Here is a 26,015-nt window from a genome sequence, read left to right as displayed (position 1 = left end):
AATCTATTTCCAATAATTCTTCGAGCGTATTTGAGTGAGCGATACATGTTTGCATATACATAATATGTATTTCAAGTATTGTTCATTAGAAATATGGTATTAAGAGTTGTTAGAAATGCTTCGCTAGAAAATTAATGTAATTGCGAATTGGTTATAGTAATATGACACTCGAATGCGGAATTGAAACCAGTGCCGTACATATTTTTATAATTGTACTGAAACTTATACAATACAGGCTTAAGATATGTTTATAGTAATAGTAGGAAGATATCCGGTTCTCTAGATTTTTATTTAGGTTTGCAGAATATTGGAAGTCTCCTTTCAATGATAGAACACAAGACAAAACATCATAACAGGGCTTTCTTTAATAAAAAATCTACTCTAGATACAGGACATCAATGTAACATCTAGTAAATCAGTCAAAAGTTCTCAATAAAATTGCATTAAAAAAATGATGCCTAATAATTTAATAAATAAAATATAATAAAAATAATACAAACTAAAAAAAACATGCATTCTTAACATTTTTTTTCTGATGCGCCATTGGTACAACGCTTGGCGCTTTTTTTCTCAGAAAACCTTTATCTTGGTCGAGCCAGGTAAATAACAATGATAACTGATTTGTTTGCTGTGAAATTGTTTGTTTGATAGTTTAAGAGCCGGAGATAATGACTAGTTAAATATTTTCTACATAAAACGTAACAACGTCAAAGGGGAAAAACATCAAACAGATATCATTCAATCCCGGCTGTGAATAAATAGTGATAATAAATAAATAACCGTGATTTTTAATATCGTTAACGTTCAGAGTTTAATGTGAAATTTAGTGGAGTTTTACAATTTCTGTTCTTTTTTAATAGCTCTGAATGTTAAAGATCACAATATATTAAAAACAATATTAATACTAGAATTAAAAATGAAAATCGATGTGATTCAATTATTTAAACAAAATACGATTTCATAAAATGTTGAAGTTTAAAGTGAAATAGTCATCCTCGAAAGCATGCTCTTCTTTTACTTTCTTCTATACTTTTAATTATTAATAAAGTTGGGATTGAAACCTTTGGTATTACAGGAGCAAAATAAAACTAAATAATTACCATTACACGACAAGACACTTTTCTTTTTAACATGGGACGCGTGTTTCGCTAACCATGTTAGTATCACCAGAAGATGATTAAAACTAAGTTAGCCCCTGTAGAAATGAAGTATACTAAATAAAACAGTAAATTACCACAATAATACACCAAAACATTTTACATTTTCACATTGCTTTTTCTAAGACTAGGTTAGTTTTAGAATTTAAGTTAGTTTTAATGAACTGCGAATGATGCTAACATGATTAGCAAAACAAGCGTCCAGTGTTAAAAAGAAAAGTATTTTGGTGTATTGTGGTGATTTAGTGTTTTGTTTTAGCTTAGAATAGAAGGGATCCAAGTGACTTTTTTTCTAAACGCAAATTTCGATACCTTGTGCCAATTTATTTAGTATAAAAAGAAATTTAAATAAATTCTACAGTGACTTTACTGGAAAGTCATGAAAATAATGTGTGCGAGATGAAATAAAATGTTACAGGGAGGTTTACACGTACACTTAAGCCCAGTATCGTATCATTATTATGTATCAGTGAATACGAAGATTTTTGCATACTTCATAGAAATTATACATTTTGACACAGGTACATCAAATCTAGAATGCCACTCTATCTAAAGAAGAAAACATTCGACCAACGTGTACTACCAGTCCTGACCTATGCATGCAAAACATGGACATTTAAAATGGAGATCATAAGGAAACTGCACGTCGCACAACGCTCAATGGAACGAAATATGCTGGGAATAACCAAGAAAGATCGTAAAAGAATAGAGTGGATACGATCAAAAACCCAAGTAATAGATGTGATCCACAGAGTCAAATCCCTCAAATAGCAATTGGCAGGACCTGGGAGCAAGGGAACCTGGCAAGAAGAACGGACAATAGATGGGCCACAAAAATTACAGCATGGGATCCACGAGGAATTAAGAGACCTAGAGGAAGACCAAACCTGAGATGGGACCATGATATTAGGAAATTAGCAGGGATAACTTGGGCCCGCCTGGCCAACAACAGACATCAATGGGCCCAACTACAAAGAGAGTATGTGGGGGAGGCTACACCATAAAAAATATATATCGATCAGCTGGGCCCGTATTCTGTAACTTTGACATAAAAACGTTACGCTTTCAAAGCGGTGAGCGCAAGTATTCGATCAGAGACACGCAAGGCAGTTGATTTTGGTATACTGGTTGCCATGCGAATCGTCTTCTGGATACGCGTTGAGCACATATTGGCAACATCACAATTTCCAATGTAGCTAATAGTCAAAAGTTGATAACTGACGGATGTAACAATGAAAAATGTCAATGTTACGTGAATTTCATAACCTATTATTGAGTTATGTCAAGCTATTTTTCTATGGATATGTCATTATTCTTATTATACGAGGGAAGTGTTGAAGACTCTTCTCAGCATTTTCGATGTTTTGAACAATATTTATAGCTACCAAGTCGTAAATTATCAATTACTTATTGAGGAATTTATAGAAGCAGTAGTAATTTTTACTAAAGAGCAAGATAACGCACAAAATCACAACTTTTCGATTTTCACTGACAGTTCGACAAGCAAAACGATCCTTTAAGGCAACTGTTTTCAAAGCGCTTAGCGCAATCAGTAAACACGCTAAGCGCGTCAGACGAGAATACCCAAATCGTTAGTTAAGTGCGCGCTCAGCGAAAATTAACGTCATATACGATGAGCGTCTAAAAGCGCTTAGCGTTTTCGAAGTTACAGAATTCGGGCCCTGGTCTTGGATCGTATCAACGTATTACATATATGCTACGTTGCTACGCACAGTTACAATAATTATACAATTTATCTTAGCTAGGAACTATCGGCAACAGGAAATAGCAATATTATCCAATAGTCAAGAAGCACTAAAAGCGATCAACTCAGTAACCATCAATTCGAAGTCGATCAGAGAATGCCTACAGAAGCTGAACAAATTAGGCAAAGAAAATAAAGTCCTCCTACTCTAGGTGCCAGTTCACCAAGGGTAGAAAGCAATTAAAAAGTAAACGATCTAGCTAGAAAAGGAGCGAACACTCTATTAATTGCAAACAGAACCGTTCTGATTCCTATGTGGAAATCAGCTTAAAGCGGAAGTCAAGTACCTGAAAGACTCCATCCTGGAATGGAACGACCGAGAAAAATCAAAGATTTTCCTTGATCTTCCTTTTTATTCGGACTGTCATGGGGTTTATAATAGGACACTTGTCTCTTCAACTTCAACGAACACCTCAGTAGATTGAAGCTACTAAACAACGGCGAATGCAGATTCTGTGAGGAAAATGGGGAAATACTAGAACACCTCATCACTGAGTGCACCGAGACGACAACCATTCGTGCTATAAACTTTGGTACGACTGATATCGGAGATGGAGAGTCTGTGAAGAACTAGAGTCTGTGAAGCCGTCGCAAACACTGGCTTTTGCCAAAGCCCTGAGACTGTATGATGAGTTATAACTCCTTATAACCCAAGAAAAGGGACACACAATGACACAATCGATCTGTAAGGTCGGTACATTATTGCAGCGTATCGTACCAAAATGAATCGATAGGTTGATACGGCACGTTGTCACGCATGAATTTAGGTTAGTGTCTGAAAAATGACTGTATAGAAAAGGCGCCAATAGAATGTAAATGTCTGTTAAAGGACAGCTCACTGTATATTCTAATTCTTTTAAAGGAAAAATTTTCCATCCTACGATCCCATTTCTAAATCGAATTGTGTTTTTTCGACCTAGAAAACTGCCGATTTAGACCAATAGCGATCGAAAGAAAAAAATACGACGTTTCTCAGAAAAAGGTTAGGAAGGAGTTGGAGAAGAGAGAGGTAACTGACAACAATAATCTCGGTGTGAAGGAGGAGGAGAGTGTTTCTTTGGAGATGATGATTTAGTTTAGAAAATGCGTTTGATAAGGAAAATTGATAAAAAGGAGACACCTTTAGAATTATTCTTTTAAGTTCTCTTAAATTTTTGAATATGTTTGTTTTGAACACTTGCATTTTTCGAACTCTTGATCGCATCATAAATTGAAAGAAATATCAATTTTGGCGGACTTTTGAGAGAATATGGCTATGTATACTCATAACACATACAAGCAATACCAATTAAACTTTTAGTTACGTAATCGAGGGCGTGGTTTTTAAATTCATTGTTGCCAACCATGGATATACCCTATGGATTGAGGATTCAGGTAGCTCTGCTGTAAAAAATGTCAAGGTGCGGTCATTTATTTATTTCTTTCCTGACATTGTCATTCCCTTTGACATTTTAGTTTTGTATTACGAGTTTTTGGTTTAAATGAATTGTGTTGTGATCCTTTAAGCTTAATTTTTTTTACTAGCAGACCTTGCAGTCGAACATTGTTCTCTTTAGAATCTTTTTTAGTGCGAAGTGTACAAGATAGCTTAATAGCCAATGCAAAAAATTCATTGCTACCTTATTAGAATATTTTGAACGGGAAAGCCGTAGTAATGGCAAAGTAAGTGCTGTTAAGGAGATGAGTTTTGTTGATGTAAATAATAACTGTTAATATATTTATAGTTAATTTATTTTTGTCCCCTAAAAAAATATGTAAAAGTGGGCAACGCTGTGGCGTTCAAACTTAATCACGTGACTAAAACTTTAATTGGTATGAACTATAGCTTGGTTAGTCTTTGGAAATTATCCGTATAGAACATACGTCAATAGAATATAGATGTCTTTTTAACTGAGAGCTTTTTATTCTAATTCTTAAAACGGATTTTTTTTCAGTCAACGATCCCATCCCCAAATCGAATTTTGTTTTTTGACCTCGAATACTGCCGACTTAGGCCGATAACAATCGAAGGAAAACAAAATCGGCGCCGAAGCGGTTTCCTTGGCCAAGGTTACGAAGGAGTTGGAGTATGAGAGCAAATCGACAACAATAATAACATGGACGAGAAAGAGGAGGAGGATTTTTCTTGGGCGATGATGATTTTATAATCCGTTGGAAAGTTCGTTCGTTCGTACAACGGTTGTCCGTGGCGCAGGTCTGTCAAGCGGGAAAATTTATGCGACTAGACGTGGACAAAGTGTAAAAACGCGAGCGAATCGGTCGCCGATCGCTGTTGCCAGGTGTCGGAAATATTAATAAGGCAGGGGAAACTGGGTTTTAATTATAAGAGAACAGAAAAGAATAGTTTCATAGTAATTTATTTGCTCAAAAACTTACTTCGTTACTTTACGATTTTTATTTAAGAAAATATAGTTACGTTATTAAATAATCGCACTGTCCAAACCACCGCCGCGCCGGCGGTAATGTTAGTGTATACAAAAGAATACCGTCATCCGGCGGTATGATATTTTTATATCTGTAAATGCCGGTGGAAAATTGAATTAATTTGTCGTTGAAAGCGTCATGCACTTAAGAGACCATTACGCTGTACTTTGTGGTCGCCCTCGGGGTCGGGTAAAGCGGGTGTGTGGCCGAAGGAAATATATTATATTATATTTCAGAAATTTGCCTAAGGCTTAGCCCGATGCTGTCGTGTTAAGCCACACTCAAAATTCCAAACACACGTGCTTTGATTAAGGTTTGATTTAGGTTTGCAGAGCTTTAGCATTTGCTATAAAATAGCGAGCAATTTGTTACAAAACCATATAAATTATATATATCACTGCAAAACTTCATCAATTTCCATATTGTAACTGAATTTTAAATTATAGCTTTATCTTCCATAAAATATAGTCCAAACATAAGGAACATTTTGTTGATGTTTGACCATCAAAATCTTAACTAAGAAGTTGTCTAAAAATGTGCTACAATACGGATTATCTTTAATTTCCTTCATTTGTGTAAAAATACCTAGCCAGTTTTACATAAAACGTTAAATGCCGAACGCTTATTTTGCTACTTTTTCGGACTAGTGAAATGGACTCTTAACCAGGCAGACGAAGACGAAGAAGCAAGCCTTTCGACGACTGTATTTTAAACAGAAAATACCGCCGAACTGATAACAAAACCTAGTAACTTTGCATTTTCATTTTTTGACTTGAATTGAACTGTCTTTAAAATTTGATAGTTAAAAAAATGGTAAAACATTCAATTTTAAAATCAAAATATTCAAAGCTATCAGATGCGCATTAGATAATCGAACAGAGAAAAATGCAAAAAAGAGTGAAACCAAAGCAATTAAAACACACTTACAGCGTGTTTTGATTGCTAGAGCTAGACTTAGGTTAGTACCTACAGCTAACTTAGGTACTTAACTTTACAGTCTACCGACCGCCAAATCAATACTGTTTTGAGTCCTTCCATTCTGACCAACTCATTCTGAAATTATGTAGATGTAGATTGTATAGGAGGGGCGCTGTGTTAGATTTGTTCGCAGCCCGGAAAGCCTACACCAAATCCGAATAAATCAACAGTTTAAAGAATAAACTAGGCAAAGGTTTGGAACTAAAGGCACGGTACCTATTAAGCACATGGAAGTGACAAAAATAACTGAACAGGAAGAAACAACAATAACTGGAATCCTGCATCATTAATTTCTCTCTCGTTGCTCTTAAGAGCCCTAGTCAATTCCCTATACGTGTAGGTCGGTTGGCATCGCCATAAACAAACAAACGGAATCATAATGTGGACCCGATAGTAATCAAAATTAAATAATTTTTTTAAAATTATTTGTCAACAAATAAAAGATACAAGACTAAAAAAATATTAAAAATTAAAGAAACATAATATAAAAGAAGCAAAAAAATTCGTTTAGTTAAAATCGAATGAAAACTAAAATAAATAATACACAAGTAGGTATATTGTATAAACAAAATAATTAACAGGTGTAGATAAAACAACCACAAAACTTCAATGTGGCAATATCAATAATATCAATACTGACAATATTGCCATAACAATAACTCTGTACAAGGAAGAAAAAAGATTTTTGAGGGAAATTGAAGGACAATCGACATCGAACGCAGCAAGTTTTATGGTACGAACATGTGCGGAGAATAAATGATACCAGACTTCCAAAACAAGTTATGAAATGGATATCTTAAAACTGAAGAAAGAGTGGAAGACCCAAGAACACTTGGAAAAAGGGTATATCAATGGCAGTGAGTGCCAGTAATCTAAATGAGGGCCACTGGAATGACCAAATGACGTAGAAGTTAGGCATCGGATAAACGTAAGACGTTCAAAACCGATATAATATATATTTATATCTCTCAACATGCAATATTTTGATTTGATTTGAAAATTGACAGATCGAAAAAAAATTAAATTGCAGAAAGATGTACACAGTAGAAAATGTAATCCAAATATCATTAATTCAAAATATCAAAACGTATCTTCATAGTTTTCATATTATAACATCATCCAAATGTAAAAAAAACATATTTCTTGATGGCAACGTTGTAGCAGCTGATGGTGCCCACGTATTTGGTTTTGGCACAGAATTCCGATCCGATTTGTGCGGCCGTATATTTTCAACCGGAATGAGTCCGTTAATTGTTCGTAAATAATTGTCACGGCGTTTGTCTGCTACTACGGTCACCGCAACGGTTAAATATTTTTGGAAAAGGATATCCGATCGTCTGAGCGTTGTTTGGGTTTCGTATAATGTTGCCAATGTGCTGTTCTATAATCGGAGAACCTCCATTCCAACTTTCCTTTGCTTTTGCTTTTCTTAGATATACGACATTTCAGACAAATGCATCACTATCCAGTATCGAGTGTAAACTGGTTTAAATCTTATATTTACAAAGCATGTGATAAACACACTGTTGATTCAATGATTTAAATTTTTGTTATATTGTTGTTCCGAAGCTCTCGAAAATTGAGCTAGCTAGATCTGCAACACTGGTTAAAAATCTGCCATAATGCGTGTGTGTCTTTCCATTCAAATAATTCTTTCGGGGTAGCCCACTATGTCATATGAAAATAAGTTATCCAAAAATGATATCTATGAATAGAAGAATTAAATGGTCACATATATATTTCACGCTAGTATCAAGACCAGATACATTTAAGATCGTAAACAAGAGATTATGTTTACTTCACTAAGTTCAAAATCAAGCACTAGATTAGATTTTTTTGGGTGGCTATTTCTAGGTATTCTTTTTGGTTACCCTATTCCACTGCGACCTTAACATACCTATTGTAGCTTGCTAAGTTCTGCTGTTCTGATTTCTGGGGTATATTATCCAGTCTGATTCTTTTCAAAAGGTCTAATAACAACTTGTAGAGTTTTTCTACAATCATGACTTGAGCACAAAAACGAAACTTGCAGTGTACCGAGCAATAATAATCTCCACCATGTTATATGGAAGCGATACCTGATGGGTTCCGTACTGCCGGCACATGAATGCATTGCACCAAACCTTAGACAACTGTTAAGAATCAAATGGTACCACCATGTCTCAAACGTATCGGTTCTTGAAAAAGCTAGCTGTGAGAGCGCTGAAGTCATGATTACTAAATCCGGCTTAAGGCGGGTTGGTCACGTATGCAGGGTACAGGAAAATCGTTAACTAAAATCTCTTCTTTACGGTGAGCTTGAAGAGTGTAAAAGGACAACTCAAAAGGTACAAGGATATTTTCCACGAAAACTTGGATAAGCATGCCAAATCATTGGGAGGAAGCAGCGCACAATAGAACATAATGGAGAAGAATCAATCAGTTAACAGCGACAACCAAAAAGTAAAGGGGCAACAAAGCAATGAGATTTTTGAATGTTGGGAGTGCGGAAGAGAGATAACGTCACGTATCGGGCTTTTCAGTCACAGAAAAGCTCATGAAAGAAAACGCTTTGCGTAACTATCTTCTGATGCGTGTCAAATACTCATCACCGAGTAATGGCAGTAGTAGTAGTAGTAGTAGTAGTATTTACCACGTATTATTTAAACTGAAGAGATAAATTCAGAAGTTATTATAATAACTATAAAAAATACTAGCCTCAAATTTTACACATCTTCTGGAATGTTTAGTTATTTATCTAATTAAACTAAGTTAAAACATAATATTCTTTTGATACCCATTTAGCTTTCTATACATTCTCAGGAATTAAATTTTATAATCAAAATACATAGAGTTTTATCAAATACTTACTGGCTAACGGTATTTTGAAGATTAGATGCTATCGTTGTGTCATCTGCCTCAAACCAAAATTCGCCAGCGCCCAGATTACATGAACGCCCCACCTGAAAACAAAATATACGACTCAGTCTAAATGACATTAAAATCAATTGAAATCAACGGTTTTTGGCTTAGGTATATTAGAAACATAATTGAATCGCACAGTTATTTGTACTTGATACGAATCACAGCCTGTTCATAACCAGCCTGTCGACTTATGCAAGCGTATCTACCTAGATATTTGTGAATCTTATGTAATATGTATTACAAGTATGACTATAATAAAAAAAAGTAAAATCAAATTCAAATGTCAAAAAATTGGAACGTCAAACAGAACTCTTAAAAATGGTGGTTCATGATGTCGATCACGTCTATAATGCCATGGATTGCATTATACCTCTCCCTTATCTTTTTATTCAAAGGTATAAGTACACAATATTTTACTCTGTACATTTTGAATTATTTCATTTTTTAGATCTCCAAGACATAGTTAAAACATATAATTTCACGTCTATTAGAAAAGGTTTCTTAATAATACGGAAATAAAGCTCTATTTTTTGTACCTACCTCCAGAAAAAAGAAGTTTTTGAGATTCCCACAGCTGCGTACGCTTGACAGCGGCAATTCAAGGACGGTAGGGATCGGGACGTCGATTTTGACCAGCGTGACAGTCTTGTCAGTTAAGCACAGTCTATAGGTACCTGTCCTGCTCGCCCCTAAGCCTCTGGCACACAGATTTACTTCCCACACGTATTCTGAAAAGAAAGAGAACAAATTAAGTAAAAATTGAGGAAAAATATACATATACAGCTTACACTTAGGGTTTTTCAAACCGGGACCCCGTGTATCTATCCCCGAAATACCGATATTAAATCCCGGGATCCCGGAAATCTCGAAAAATTTAAACGGCCAATCTAAAATGATTCGACTTTATACACTTTCAAACATCATATTTTATTTGTACCAAGAACGTCAATATCTAACAGTTATAGTCTTGGTGAGTCAACAGGGTGAGTCTTAATTAAGTGCAAATATTTTTAGGGGCGGTATATTTCGATCCCAAAAACACGTCTATGAGTTTCTTTTCGCAAGAAAACTTAAATTTGGTATTAATTTTTTCAACAAAAAGTACTGGGCTATTTTGAACTTATTTGAATTTGACTCACCCTGTACCTACTTTCATGTTTGCTATATTTTAGTTTTGCAACAAGAATTGTATTTTTTTTAACTTACCAAATATGAATGTTACTTTGTTTTGTCTATTTTAATAAAGCCCTTTTCTGATTTTATTTTTGATATATAGTATGTAGCTGCATTTTATTAAGTATTTATTTAGATTAAATTTCTCATTCTGATCGTCAATCCCGGGATCCCGTGATTATGTATTCTTATCCCGGGATTTCAAAACGGAATCCCGATCTCGAAATCGGAACCCTACTTACACTGTTCTTTAGTCATTTACATATACAAGGTGGTCCGAATTGTATATGGGAAACTTTTGCATATTCTGCCGATAAAAATATGTAAAAAAGTTCGACATAATCCCTAATGCTTCATTTCCTAAATGCTTCATTTCGGAGATACAGGGTGTAAAAAATGTAGAAATTTAATTTTGATTTCGATTTTTTCCAAATAATTTCTGAACTATATTCGATATTTGGATGAAAATTGGTGTCTGGTTATTTTTTGGCATAAAAAAAATTAATGTCGATGTCAATACGGGTCCTATTTGTAAGGGGCACCACCTACATGTTTTAATTGTTTTGACGCATAATAATTTTTCGTCCGTATCTGTATAAAAAAACTACTTAGTAAAAAATGTACATTTCCGTCATTTTTTACGTAAAAAAGTCTCTTGGTAAAACTTGCTACGAGAAACCGTTATTAAGATATTTGGAATGGAAATTTTCAATACATGTCATTATTGACAAAAAATAAACATGTTGACTAGATAGTTTGACTGAAATGATAAACCTGGGAACTTTTTTTAAATCATTCTAAACAAATTATGATGAAACAATTTCTGGTGAACCTTGGCATATCATTTTGCAACAATATCTGGTGAACCTTGGCAATTACGCACTTTGGCATAATAACTAGTGATGGGATAACTCGAGCGAAAATTCGCTCGAGTACTCGATTATTAAAATAACCGACAACGCTCGATTATGAACGAGCGATGCAAGTGACGAGTTACAAGCGACGAACACAAGCTATCCTAGAATGAAATAAATTGAAATCCGATTTTAATGTGACATACTCGATAAAAAGCCGAGCGAATTTTGTACATACATTGCAGGTAGCAAATTTATACGACGCCGTATATATATTTATCAGTTGCGTATCTGAGGGACAAAATTTTACAACCTATATCGACAAACTTTGACATAAACTAAAAATAGACTTTGAAATAAACTAAATCAAGCGATCAAGCGAATCGCTTGTTGCTTGCTACTTGCCATTCATCATCGAAAGAATATGTGCCCTGCGCACGCAACTTACTGCTTGGCGCTTGGCGTTAACGAGTACTTACAACAAGCGACGACGGTCGAAAAACCGTATTTTTAAATACGAGTGATATTTCGGTAAAGCGATCACTCGGTTATTGCAATCGCTTGAGTACTCGATTATTAAAATTAATCGGTTTTTCCCATCGTATCACTAACAATGACATTTGAAATATATCATTTATCTAGTCTACATGTTCAATTTTTGTTAATGATGACATGTATTGCGACCTTTTTTACGTAAAAAACGGCAGAATGTATATTTTTTCACTCGGCATTTTTATACAAGTACGGACGAAGAGTTATTTGTCTTCAAATCAATTAAAAACACAAGTAGGATTCATACTGACATCGAACTCAAATTTCTCGTGTCATAAATTTCATCCAAATATCGAAGTAAGTTTTTGAAAAAAAAAATCGAAATAAAAATGAAACTTCTACACCCTATATCTCCGAAACGAAGCATTTTAAGACATAAATTTATGCGAACTTTAATACTTTTTTATCTGCAGAATAGTTTATTGAAGTCTAGACTGCGAATGTTGATCTAGTCTAGACTGCGAATTGCGCTGGGCACCCTGGTGTGATCTAAAATCGCAGTGTGGGAGCTGTGATCGTAACTGCAGTAATATTTATTGCCTAAAAATTAATCCGAAGTCGGCAGATAGATGTTTCAATCGCAAAGCATGCAGATTCAAATCGCCTCAGTTAAATCTCAATTTGCGACTTTCTGCTCATCTCTAATTTAAAGCAAGTCTGGTATATTTTTTATACAATTAAAATATTTACACTATAGTATGTTCTATATTGAAGGACTTTTCTCTCTTTGATATTTTGATTATTTATTTATAGCTTTTCAATTACGCTGTAATATCTGTTATTAATATTTTAATAAAATTACGCACTCGCAATATTTACAAAATTTATTTTAATTATGGATTAATTAGTGAATGTTTTCTCTCAATTATTTTGTATTTCCAACGATTCCTTTTATGGAATATGACATAATTTTAATTAATTATTAAATGTAATATTTAATTTTTATACAAATCACACCCAAGGCTAGACTATGATTGAAACATTAAATTTTACTTTAGAAAATTATTATTATACATAATATATTATTTCATTTTAGGTTAATATATTATGCATATTTGGACAATTTTAAAAACCGATTAGTGTTAGAAATTAGTGATGAAAAGAATATCAATTTTTAAGCCCCATATTCACTATTCGTCAATTTTGCGGTATTAAAAGCGGAAATTAAAAGTATAATATTTATTAGTAAATAGAGTGTTTTCAATATTGAGTTGAAAATTCCACTTTTCTCAAGTTTTTAACGTATCAGGTTAAATATAAACCAAGGAAAAAACAAACCTTGTCCTTAATAGCATCGACTAAAATAAACACTTTCTGTTGGAATACAGACAGCAAAGTTGATTACTATCGGTATTAAACATGTCTATTATAAATTACAAGGTAACTATCATAGACCAGATATTTTGTCGGAAAATTTAACTTGTTGCAACAACGATAAACACTATTTTCTCTATTTACTAAAATTTTAGAAAGTTGAAAACGGTTTTGACTGATCAGTGTTCTATCAGTTAGTTATATGACAAACATTACTTTATAATTAATTAAAACTCAGGGATGAAATGTTTAGTTTAAATTCTTTGTTATACGGGCATCTCCTGCTCTGGGTGCTAGCCCACCAAGGTATAGAAAGTAATGAAAAAGGAAACAATTTAGCTAGAAAAGTAGCAAATATTCTCCACTAACTGGACTAAAACCGTTCTGCTTCCTAAGTGAAAACCAACTTACAACAGAACTCAAGAATCTGAAGATTCCATCCTTAAACTGGAATGTGAATCTCCCAACGGTCTAAGATACTCGAAGAAATTTCAAAGGACTTGCAACCGAGAAAAATAATTTTTTTATTGATTTAAATAAGAACAATTTTCGTATTGTCACGGGGTAAAAGGACACTTTCTCAACAATGAACACCTCAGCAGATTTAAGCTAAGAAACAAAACGGCGAATGCAGAGCTGTTGGGAAAATGTGGAAATACCAGTACACATCATCACGGAGTGCGTCGCGACGACAACCGACAACCATTCGTGCCATAAACTTTGGTTACGACTGGATATCGGAGATAGAAAACTAACCTCTGTAAAACCGTCTCAGAAACTGGTTTCTGTCAAAGCCCTGAGACTGTATGATGAGTTATAACTCATGAAAGGGGAAAACAATAGATTTATAAAGTTACGGTGATTAACTTCGCCCCTCCTATAGAATCTACAATCTATATAAATATGCTTTAGTTTGGTTTGGAAGGGAGACAATTTTTTTTGAAAGTTTTGCAAAAGGTTGTAATAAAAACTTGTACAATTTCATGTAAGTTGATTTGACTTTCTAATGTCTATATTTTTAACTGAGTATCACATTTGTTAATTTAAAAAATCTAATCAAGAATCAATTTTTTTTACTTCATCACAGATTCAAATTTCAATCAATAGTTTGGAATTTTCGGGAAATTTTGGTTTTTAAATAGTGCTGACGACATTGTTACGGGAAACGTCATCATAGTAGGTAGAACAAAAACGTAAACAAGCATGTAAAAATCAGTGTCATGTATTTTTTAACGGTGCCTTGACGTATTTGCTAACCCAAATTCTAAATTACATCAGCGTATACATATGCGTATGTGCGAGTATGTGTGAGAACCGCGAAAAAAATATTATTGGTCGGCCTTTCGCTTATTTTCAAGAAGTAGAGCTGAGTACGAAAGAGAATGTTAAACTGTTATCAATTACCAGTTAGTCTATAAGCAAAAGCCACTAAGTGCTAAATGGGTGATAATCCGCAAATTTTATTATTGAAAACTACTTATTATATATATTTATGCTTGTAGTTCTTCAGGACTATTGTCACTTAGGACTCATCCTAATTAGGATGTCATCAGCGAATCTTAGATGGATGATAAGATACTCCTCATCTATTTTTAATCCTTTGTAGGTCCAATCCAACTGACGAAGGATTTCTTCTAATGTTGCTGTAAACAGCTTTGGGGATATCACCTCTCCTTGTCGTACCCATATATCATTTTTATTTATAAAAGGTTAGAATTTAAGTTAAAAAGTAATTTTTAAGAGTAAGACGTAAATTTGGAGATATGTAAAGATTGACAACAATTTAAGAGGAGAATACGAAATGATGTATGATAAATATTTGTTTATGTCAAAAATAAGTTCATTATATTTTATTTGATTTATTATTATTTTTAGTTTCATGAAAAAGGTAATTATTTTTAATTCAAAATAACAGAAGCTTTATGTAAAAACTGATAAAAGATATATGCAGAATATACATATTTTTGGTTTAGTAATCTGACTTCTAATTTCTTTTGAACTTAGTACCGCATCAATTACACATCGTCAATCTACAAGCAAAAGTTACTAAGTGCAATTTCATCAATCATTTGAAGAGTAAGGGGAAAAGACCGAAGATGTCCATTTCATGGAATGTTTAATTAATCAACTCAATTTGTTGAGAAGACCAAGTCCCAACCCCATGTTAAATTGTAAAATGAATATAACAAAGTCCAAATAATAATGCATACAATAATAATTTGTTAAAAGCAAAATATATTTAATGCTTTTAAGGATAGTTTTGCATTATATTAGATAACATTTTATTATGCTATTGAATTCTACCAAGGTATAGATGTGTTGTGCAGTGACTTAAATTTCTAACACGTAAGAAAAAACTATTATACATTTTAAAAATGCCTATAATGTAAATTCGTCCAATATTTCTGCTTTTAAAAAGCTTGCTCTAATATTATGATCATCATCTCCCAGAAATTCCTCAAAAATAAACCTCCGAAATAACATAAAAGTAAATGTCAAAATATTTCTTTTAAAACTCATTTTCATGGTAATTTGCATTTATTGAACTCCATTTTAATCTTATTTTTAAGTAATATAAACTAGTCCATAAGTATGTCCAATGAGCCAGGTTAGATTTCGACACACGACAACCACGAAATGACAGAAAATACAATTTACTTGAGAATTAAACTGGCACAGAACGGACTACTGTCATGCATCCCCTAATTGGACAGAAAGTATATGCCTTTTTTTTAACAATTTTTAATGTGGGAGTTGAGTAATTTCTTTTGTTATATATCCAAATACAATATTAGGTATTGACAGGCCTTATACAGAAACTCTCGTTAATATATACAAAGAAGCCAAAGTAAGAGTATACAATATAATGATATATAAAACAACTCCACACAGAGTTCCCAACTAGCAAAGGAGTACAACAGGGAGACGCGATATCCCCAAAGCTATTTACAGCAACACTAGAAGAAATCTTCTGTCAACTGGACTGGACCAACAAAGATCTAACATTCGATGATGACATAGTCCTAATTATAGTCCTGAGGAACTACGAGCACAAATTAACGAACTAAATACAGCTAGCAATAAAGTAGGACTCAAAGCGAACTTCGCAAAAACTAAAGTAACGTACAACAAGCTATTAGACAGAAAATACATTCTAATAACTAACACAACACTGGAAATAGTAGAAGAATAGAGAGATTAGAAGAGATTAGATAATAGAAGAATAGAGAGCTCGAGATCTCTACTACTAAATCTACAGAAGAATTAAATTATCATGGAGTACTTATGGAAGAAACTCATATTCAAATAGATTTTAGAATGCTAATTTTAAGAAGAAAACATTCGACAATGTGTAATACCAGTCATGACCTATGCATGCAAAACATGTACACTTAAAACGGACAGTATATAGAAATTACAGATCGCACAATGCTCAATAGATCGACATATGCTGGGAATAACCAAAAAAGAGCGTAAAAGAATAGAGTGGATACGACAAAAGACTCAGGTATTAGATGTCATCCACAGAATCAAATTCCTTAAGTGGCAATGCGCAGAATATCTGGCAAGAAGGACGAACAACAGATGAACCACAAAAATTACAGTATGGTACTCACGAGGAATTAAGAGACCTAGAAGAAGACCAAACCTGAGATGGGACCATGACCATGTTATTAGGAAATTAGCAGAGATAACTTGGGCCCTCATAGCCTCAATAGGCCTACAATACTAGTAAATAACTACAAAGAGAGTACCTAAATATGTGAGGGAGGCTATACCATAATTGGAAATGCTTGAATAAGCTGAAAATGATATCATGACATATATACAGAAAAATGCTGAGTTTTTGGTTATAAAAATACTTAATGGTTTCCCTCATGGTGAGTTAGTTATTTAATTAAAAAAGGCCTATAGTTTGAAGGATTCCTTTTCGGATTTGCATATCTCACTTTTATGTTTGTAAGCACATTTTGGTTTTAAATGAAACGTGTACTGTCGTGAGAGTTGCTCCTGCTACTCATATGTAATTAGAGAGACTGATTAATTATGTTTTATACCATGAATTTTAAAACATATACTTTATATTTATTATTGTCAATTATGCTATTCTCGTCTTTTTTATTTACGTGTATTTATTTGTATTTTATGATAATTAGTGTTAAGTTTTTGTTAAACCATTTTAACAATGTTCCATGCCTGCAGGTTTTTGTAACTTATGTTTATTCGAAACAAATATAAATTAATATCTACCTATTAATTCTCTTTCGATTTTAGCTCTAGCGGCGTGATGGTACGTCCGTTCTCAGACGTAAACAAGTCTGAGAAAGTTGGCCAATCACATTTTCGAGAAATTAGCCGTGTCTCGCACATACACACATACATAATGGTGGTGGACAAGTCGCGGCCAGGCCGGCCGCTCGCTTGCCCATTAATAAAAACAGTGTCAAGAATGAACGGCGAACGGCTGGCTTTCTTCTGCCGGGTCCTTTTTCCCATCGAAGAGACGGCGTGTGTACGTCAAAACACAATGGTATCACCAGGAGTTCATTCCATTCATTGGTACTGTGGGTACTGGTTATCATCTTTATACTACACTAAATAGCAAAGCGTTTTAATATTTAAAATATATTTAAAGCCTTCTATAAATAACTTTTCTCCTAGATCATCAACAACTTTCCTGGATATAGATTTATCACCCTATAACTCTGTTGTTAATATCTACAGATTCTTTATATCATGTTTATTTTATTTATTTTGAATATTTTCGATTATAATTAGATATAGCATATGTTAGTTAAGACTTATTCCATACATATTTTCTAATTTTTTCATATTATGTAAAACTTTTTTCTGTTTTCTTGTTTTCTGATATTTCATGAGGTGAAAGTGATATGAATTAAAGGGGGAGGTGTTACGTTAGTTAATAGTTAGTTATAAGTGTATGTATTAGAGAGGGAATAAAACTAAGGGTATTTTTTTTTGTTTTAAACAAAAAGAACACGTGCCGACGGCCAACTGAAATTGCCAACACTTCAATAGCCAATTAGCTATCTAGCCTTTTTATTTAAAACCAAAAAATAACATTTACCCGTAGTTTTTCCGTCAAAAGGAAGCATTTTTTGGGGCGTCGGAAATTGGGCGCTAAAAAATTTGCCGGTCGTTAAAATTTTAATTTTGAACGACCAACCCACCCTATTATGTATATCGTATATCATACAAATTTTATAAAATATTAATTTTACCCTTATACTAAGACTACGGCTATGCTTAAAGAGTTTAAGGTATTAAAAATAGGTCTATTGGCCTAGTTTGTGGTTAGGTAACACTAGTTTATGTGGTGAGATGGTATCTAGTTTATGGTTAGATAAACTAACCATAAACTAGGTGCGTCACATTTTAATAAACAAATGAAAAAGACTGACCCCGTCATCATCTGAGGAAAACGAATACCCTGGGAGTATCCCACCGCTGCCACCAATGTTGAGGAATCAAAGCTGCTACTTTGATTTTAGAGACCGTTTGTCTCTAATACTTCTAAGTATTGGAGATCAATCCAAGTTTCTTATAGTGTTGATGTTGTTTGGTTTGGTTTTAATAAATCACAAGAATAACTTCTTAATTAGTTACTTAATTATATTAAGGAAAACTTTAACAATTAGTTTAAAAAAAAGTAAAATTAGATATAAAAACTGTTAGACCTATTCTTAATAGCTCTTTTGACATAGCCTTAGTATAAGTAAGGGCAAAATTAACATTTTATATAATTTTAGAATATACATACACTTACAACTATATTAAATGTAGGTTTATAACACAGCGAATTCGGTTTAAAAATAAAATAAACAAATATTATGTTCCTAGATAAAATTCGTACCCTACTTTAACCAAAGTATTCTGTAAACTTAACTTTAGCACAATCTGATAGATAAACAACTTAAAATTATTCATTGTTTGAAACTATCGCGTAGAAAATTAGCACGTTATAATAGACATCTTTGACACCAATTCAGTTTTGTACATTTATACCGTCTAGTATCTTATTCATATTAAGTCTGGTCTATATACATATACATAACGTTTTACCCGTCAGTCATACCTGCCTAGTCAAAAAGTATCAAATTGTGCGTTTTATTTGAACTGAAAGCCGGAAGGTCGTCTAGAAAATTGATGGAATCATTCAGTTTTACAACAGAACCGTCGCGTCGGCATCGTTTTGACTACATTGAAATAAAATATAAGTAGATTTACAAAAACAAATAATATGCATAATATATAAATATAATAGTACTTAATATATTAATTTTTAGACAAATTTTAAGTGACGGAATTCGAAAAGTTATTTTTTTTTAAATTCCATGAGCTCAGTAAAGCTCATATTTACTCCCGCACTAAAGAACATAATTTTATTCAAAATTTGAAAAATGCTGTTAATGGAAATAACGCAAAACGATTAATTATGAATTAGTTGCCAACCAGACATTTTCTTTTCAGTTGGAAAGAAAAAACATCGACAGCGGTCAAAAGTTTTTATTGTTTGGCTTATTTTTATATTCAACCGATTACGTCCACGGTTATTTATTCAAAAATATTTTTCAGCGATGTTATTTTGCAAATCGCTACTGGCGGCCACGTTGCCGAATTTAATCAACGCAATAAACATTTAGGAAGTATTGCCTTGAATTTTTATTTTAGGATACACCTCATATATTTTTGTTCTATCTATTGTGTATTGTGTATCTTTTGATCTATCTATTGTGTCTCCCTTTCTTGAGTTATAACTCATCAGTCTCAGGGATTGGACAATGAGACGGTTTTACAGATGTAGGGCACGAATGGTTGTCATCTCGGTGCACTCAGTGATGAGATGTTCTGGTGTTTCCCCATTTTCCCTACAGAATTTGCATTCGCCGTTGTTTCTTAGCTGCAATATACTGAGGCGTTCACTGAGGAGAGAGTCCTGTTAAAAAACCCGTGATAATCCGAAGATTATTCTTACTTTATTCAAGGAAAATCTCTGATTTTTCTCGGTCGTAATTTCTGAGAAATTTCTTCAAGCGTCTTAGACCGTTGGATTCCAAGTTACGGATGTGGAGTCTTTCAGGTTCTTGATTTACGTTTTAAGTTGGTTTCCACTTGTGAATCAGAACGGTTCTGGTCCAGTTAGTCGAGTGTTCGCTCTATTTCTTAGATCGTTTGCTTTTTCATTACCTTCTATCCCTTGGTGGGCCGGCACCTAGAGTAAGAGGCCTTTATTTATTCAGCCTCTCTAGGCATTCTTTAACTAACTTCGAATTGGTGTTTACTGAGTTGGTCGCTTTTAATGCTGCTTGACTATTGGATAAGATGCCTATTTCCTGTTTTCGATAGTTCCTGTCTAAAATACATCTTACGATAGCGTAGATTTCTGCTTGAAGGATGCTGGGGTAGGTGTCTATAGGTTCTATTTAGTTTTCGGCCCAACCACTCCTATCAGTGTTGTTGCTTTAGTTTAGGAAGCATCAGTATACCACATTATGGTATGCCCCTTTACCTGCTGAGCAAACGTTGCTCTAACTCTTTTTATTGTTCAATAATACAGTGAGGTGTTTCTCAAAGTACATTCTTGGTATGTCATCCACTGGGAGGTGGAGTAGTGCAGTTTCTAATCTAATCTAGTCTAATTGAATACAAGGCAGCCCCAATGCCTTACGAGGCTTTTAACATGATGCCCTTAAATACATACAGTTACAACGCAACTTGACAAAAGTAATTCGTTGCAGAGCAGCAGCTGTTTCTTTACTTTGTTTTTTTACTTAACACCTTTAAATAAGCTTCTCAAGCAGATCATACAATTAAATATCTACAATTTCACCTTTATGAATAAAGAACAAATGGTGACATTTATTTCTCATGATGGTCTCTCTGGCAAATGGTACAAACTGAGTTTCTATTGCTACATGGCCCACCAGTTGATGCGGCTTTGGTATAAGAATTTTGGTAATCCTTCTTTTTCTTAATTCAAAGTTACTTTTTTGTCTGTTAAGATTAACTAAAAACTAATTTGAATAAATATAAATTAACTATAGATAATTTCGAACCACTAAAAAAAATCAAAATATTAACACTCCAATTACCTTAAAATTCCATTCAATTATAATTCAGCGCGGATCAAAAGAGCCGACAACGCCGCATTAATTCGTAATCATTCGTGTTTTGCATGACGCTTATTTTTTTTTGTTTCTAAGCAAACAAAATGTTAATAAAATAATAAAAGGAGACAAAACAGGTCTAAAAATAGCGCGATACCCTACCCATAGAGGCGGTATATAGTATATATCGCGGAAAACGTAATATTAAAATAATAAACATGGAATAATTATCGAGAATATTGCTATTAATAAATAAAACAATAAATAAATAGAAGCTTAATTTTCTTTATCGAGTCTCATCTGTACACGGAAAAACTATCGTATCATCAGAAAACACATACTTTCAAAATCAATGTCGTATATTTTACTCGGTTTTGTCTCGTTGGTAATTATAAATAATTCACTTCAAGGTTTTATCTTGTTGTTTACAACATAGATTATATCATTATTGTTTTTAAATAGAAAAAATAATTCTTTTTCAATGATATAATTTTAAATATTATTTCAGAGATTTGAGATTCTTGTTATCATATTTTATTTGAGTATACCTAATATTTCTTTTCTATGAAATATTATTTTTAGTTTTTGATAGTTCCATATTAGTTTTGAAAAAAACTACAAAGTTTAAAAATTATTTATTATATATTTAAAAATTATATTGAATAGCAATAATAAAACAAATATATATTATATATTTTCTGAAAATTTTCACATTTTCAAAAAAAAAACTTTTTATAACTTACATACTCGAAATAGGTATGTATGATATTTATGACTAAAATATTGACTACTGACCTCGACTACAGCTACAATAATAATTGGTATGCAAAAACAAACATATTTGTTAAAAAATCAAAACGAAAACAATAGAGTAAATAACAACAGAAAATATAATCCCGATATTCATTTCTAAATATAGTAAGGATACAGAATATTATATTTAAAAATATTTATACAAACAAAAATCTGATATTTGGTGGGAATTTTTTACCTTTGACATTTTACCTCGTCAAAATCGTAAACAAATTAGTATTTTCATGTACCTTAATTTACCAATGCTACTTCCTAATTTCATTTAATTGGTTAAATTCCCAAACATGTTTTTAGCTTTGATTTGTTTTACGGATAGAACATAATATCATTAAAACGTAAGCTAAAGAGGTGTATTTTCATATATCATTTGATTTAAATTAAATAATATTGATCATAAACTTATTGATATAGAAAAAATAAATAATTCGGTTTTCCAAATTTGTTTACAAAAAGAGAAACAGTAACTTTGTTTTCGAAACTGAAAATATGTTTCGAAACTCGAATTTCACCAAATGAAGATATAAATATTTTAATTATCGTTGTTTAATCCTAATCACCATCTTCAGCTTATTCAACCATTTCCAGTTATAGTGTACCTTCCCTCACATATTTAGATATCCCCATTGTAGATGAGCCCATTATTGTCTATCGTTGGCTATGCGAGCCCAAGTTATTGCTGCTTTTAAATGGGTTCGCATGCATAGGTCATGTTTGGTAGTACATATTGGTCGAATGTTTCCTTTTTTAGATAAATTGGCATTCTAGATTTCAATATGACTGAGGTTCTTCCATATGTTCTACATGCTAAATTAATTCTTCTGTTGATTTGTGATAGTAGAGATCCCGAGCTGGGTATTATTTTTGTTTCATCATCACCATCATCATTTTCAGTTTATTCAACCATTTCCAATTATGGTGTAGCCTCTCTCACATATTTAGATACTCTCTTTGTAGTTGGGCCCATTGTTGTCTATATTGGCTATGCGAGCCCAAGTTATCGCTGCTAATTTTCTAAAATTATGGTCCCATCAGTCCCATCTCAGGTTTGGTCTTCCTCTAGGTCTCTTGATTCCTACCATGCTGTAATTTTTGTGGTTTATCTGTTGCCCGCCCTCGTCAGGTGTCCTTTATTACTATTATTTTTCTTTATTCGCTGTTTCATGTCCACCTTTCGTTCTCCTTTTGAAGCATTTTTAAAACGGTCTTGGTGGATACGTGGTCTACCCAGTAGATTCTAAGAATTCTTCTGTAAAGCCACATTTCAAAGGCTGCAAGTTTTTTTGTGAATACTTTTATCAATTTTCAGGACTCGGCACTATACAGGAGTATAGACCAGACATAGCATTTAAGTAGTCCTAGTTTGGTTTGTAAATTAAGATCAAACCCCCAAACCCCAACCAACCAAACAGAGTGGTCCCATTGCTCATTAATTGTCGTACCCAAATATGTGTAATTAGTTACTTGTTCCATTGGTTGTTAATGGATATCAGTTAGCAGGGGTGTTTGTTATATTTACTAATTACGCTGTCGTAAATATGAAGTAAGATAATCTTTTTACAATTATTAGGATGTCCAGTAGCGAATTTAGAAATGGCACACAGGGAATACAGATAAAAAACACTGGATAGTTAGTCATTTAGAGTGTCATTTCCACCACACGAATTCTGAAAACAAAAACACAGACACGGAATATAAAATAAAATAAAATATTTACGGACCAGCCATTTAAATGTACATACAACAGTAATTATAATTACAACTAGAATAAAATCCATCACAACAGAAACTTTACAATAAATTACTACAAAACCACTGCCAAACCACTGCCAAATTACTACAAAACCACTGAAGAAGTCGATGTCACAATCTTTATCAATAATCTGATTAGCCTCTACACAAAATCTTGAAAGCGCAGATGACATTCCATAATTAGTTCTGTGAAAAGGTATATAAGCCCAAAGCTATAAAAGGTATAGAAACCCTTTAATCTTTCCGCCTAGAATTTAAGACGGAGAAAATTCAAAGATTTTCCTTGATTTGAGTCAGAACAATCTTTGGATTGTGACGGCGTTTTTAACACGATATTGTCTCCTCAAAGAATACTTCAGTAGATTGAAGCGAAGAAACAACGGCGAATGCAGATTCTGTGGGGAAAATGGGGAAACACCAACACACCTCATAAATGAGTGCACCGAGACGACAACCATTCGTGCCATAAACTTTAGTAACTCTCCGACGATATCGGAGTTGGAAAACTAGCCTCAGTGAAGCCGTCTCAAATACTAGCTTTTGTCAAGAGCCCTGAGACTTTATGATGAGTTATAACTTAACCAAACCAAACTCAAGAAAGGGAGACTATATACAATAGATCTGTCACGGTGATACATTCTACATCTTTCCGCCTAACGATTAGACTTTCCAGTATTTATTCAGCTCTGAGAGTTGGACAATCAATCAGATAATGGAAAACTGCATTAACGCTTTTGAGATGAAGTTGTATCGTCGGATGCGTGTATTCTGGATAGATAAAGTAACGAATGAGGAAGTAGCTAGTGTACATCGTGAGGTGTGAACGTTACGAGGTACTCAGGTAAAACTGAGGGCAGCAGATCAGTGGGAAGAAGGCAGATCTCCTGACTGTTTCGTCGAAAAGTTCTGCGTCGTTGGTGATGAACATCTATATTGAATTTTTTTTCACATACATCATAGCCAGTTGGACCGCCAACCTCCGAAGTGAGATGGTGACCTAACAAGACGAAGTAGTACTACTTCCTGCGTAGTATTATTAACCAATAACCAATAACAATGGAAAACAGGAAATAAATGAATAGTATCTATATTACAAGTACCTATTCATTTATTTTATCTGATCTTAAATTCATGTGGATTAAATAAACGTAAGGTACTTTTTTGTATACACCAAATTTATTATAAATTTGCTTCAAAATATGTTCTGTTTGCATACTTTACACGTTACATTAAACAAATTGAAATACAAAATTTCATAATTACTGAGAATCCTATGAATGATGAAGCAGTTCTACTACAAAGTATGGTAGTTTTAAATGAAAAACAAAATACATTATACAGAAAATTATCTGGTGGTTAGCGGAAACGCTGAAAGCCGTTTTCCGAGAGATCTGGTGGTCGGCGCTGTGTGTTTGTTAGTCGATGTTCCCATGAAATCCGACAGTAAATAGCGTGTTTTTTTTCGGGAAAATGAGCGAGCGTGTGTGGGCTTGCCGATATGATTTCCCCGTTTATTTTCATCATTTGGCGCAATATTTTTCCGCAAATGGGCGTTGTTTGTCGACAAAACGATATCTCGGAGAAAAACAGACTTTGAATCGTCACAATTTATATCGAGCGTCATATTTTATTCTTCTATTTCTTATTTATTTCTTCGTATATATGTAATTATGATATATGTAGTGTGTGTGGCAATCTATATTGGTTTCTTATTGCTTTTTTGTTTAAAGAAACATATTAAGTTAGATGAAACCGCTCTGGACAGTTTTTTCTGTACCTTTTTTGCTTATGACAAAGGGCTAATGTATTTCATCAAACTTTTGTTTTTGTTTTTGTTGATCATTATGCATATCTGTGTAATAAGAGTGCAGAAAAGCTAATATCACTTTGGATTCTAACCAAGAAGTATTTTACAAATAATATAATCAACTGGTTTATTTGTTGGCGAAATATCATAAGTTTATTATAACAGTTCTTATATTATACAGGGTGGTCCGAATTGTATTCGTAAAATTTCGGTAGCATATTCTGCAAATAAAAATAATTAAAAAAGTCGTATAAATTTTAAATTTATGTCCTAAAATGCTTTGTTTCGGAGATACAGGGTGTAGCAGTTCCATTTCTATTTTGTTTATTTTTTCCAAATAATTACTGAACTAACTGCGATATTTAGGTGAAAATAATTGGTGTTTAGGAGTTTTTG

At 33.3% G+C, this 26,015-nt stretch overlaps 1 protein-coding gene across 7 annotated transcripts in view; it reads right to left on the bottom strand.

Annotated features, from left to right (window-relative positions):
- LOC115879307 (insulin receptor substrate 1) overlaps positions 1-26,015 on the bottom strand; it is a 205,095-nt gene that overhangs the window by 67,047 nt on the left and 112,033 nt on the right. For all 7 annotated transcript variants that reach the window (XM_030896056.1, XM_030896060.1, XM_030896058.1 and 4 more), the window contains 2 exons: positions 9,769-9,956; positions 9,175-9,266 (listed from right to left, as the gene is read on the bottom strand). In XM_030896056.1, coding sequence (XP_030751916.1) covers positions 9,175-9,266; positions 9,769-9,956 — 280 coding nt within the window. The remainder of the gene's footprint in view (positions 1-9,174; positions 9,267-9,768; positions 9,957-26,015) is intronic.

Source organism: Sitophilus oryzae, unplaced genomic scaffold, assembly GCF_002938485.1.
Source record: "Sitophilus oryzae breed Bouriz unplaced genomic scaffold, Soryzae_2.0 scaffold_1576_pilon_pilon, whole genome shotgun sequence".
Classification (NCBI taxonomy): domain Eukaryota; kingdom Metazoa; phylum Arthropoda; class Insecta; order Coleoptera; family Curculionidae; genus Sitophilus; species Sitophilus oryzae.
The sequence above is the reverse complement of the archived record's forward strand: the minus strand, read 5'-3'. Positions and strand labels throughout refer to the sequence as shown.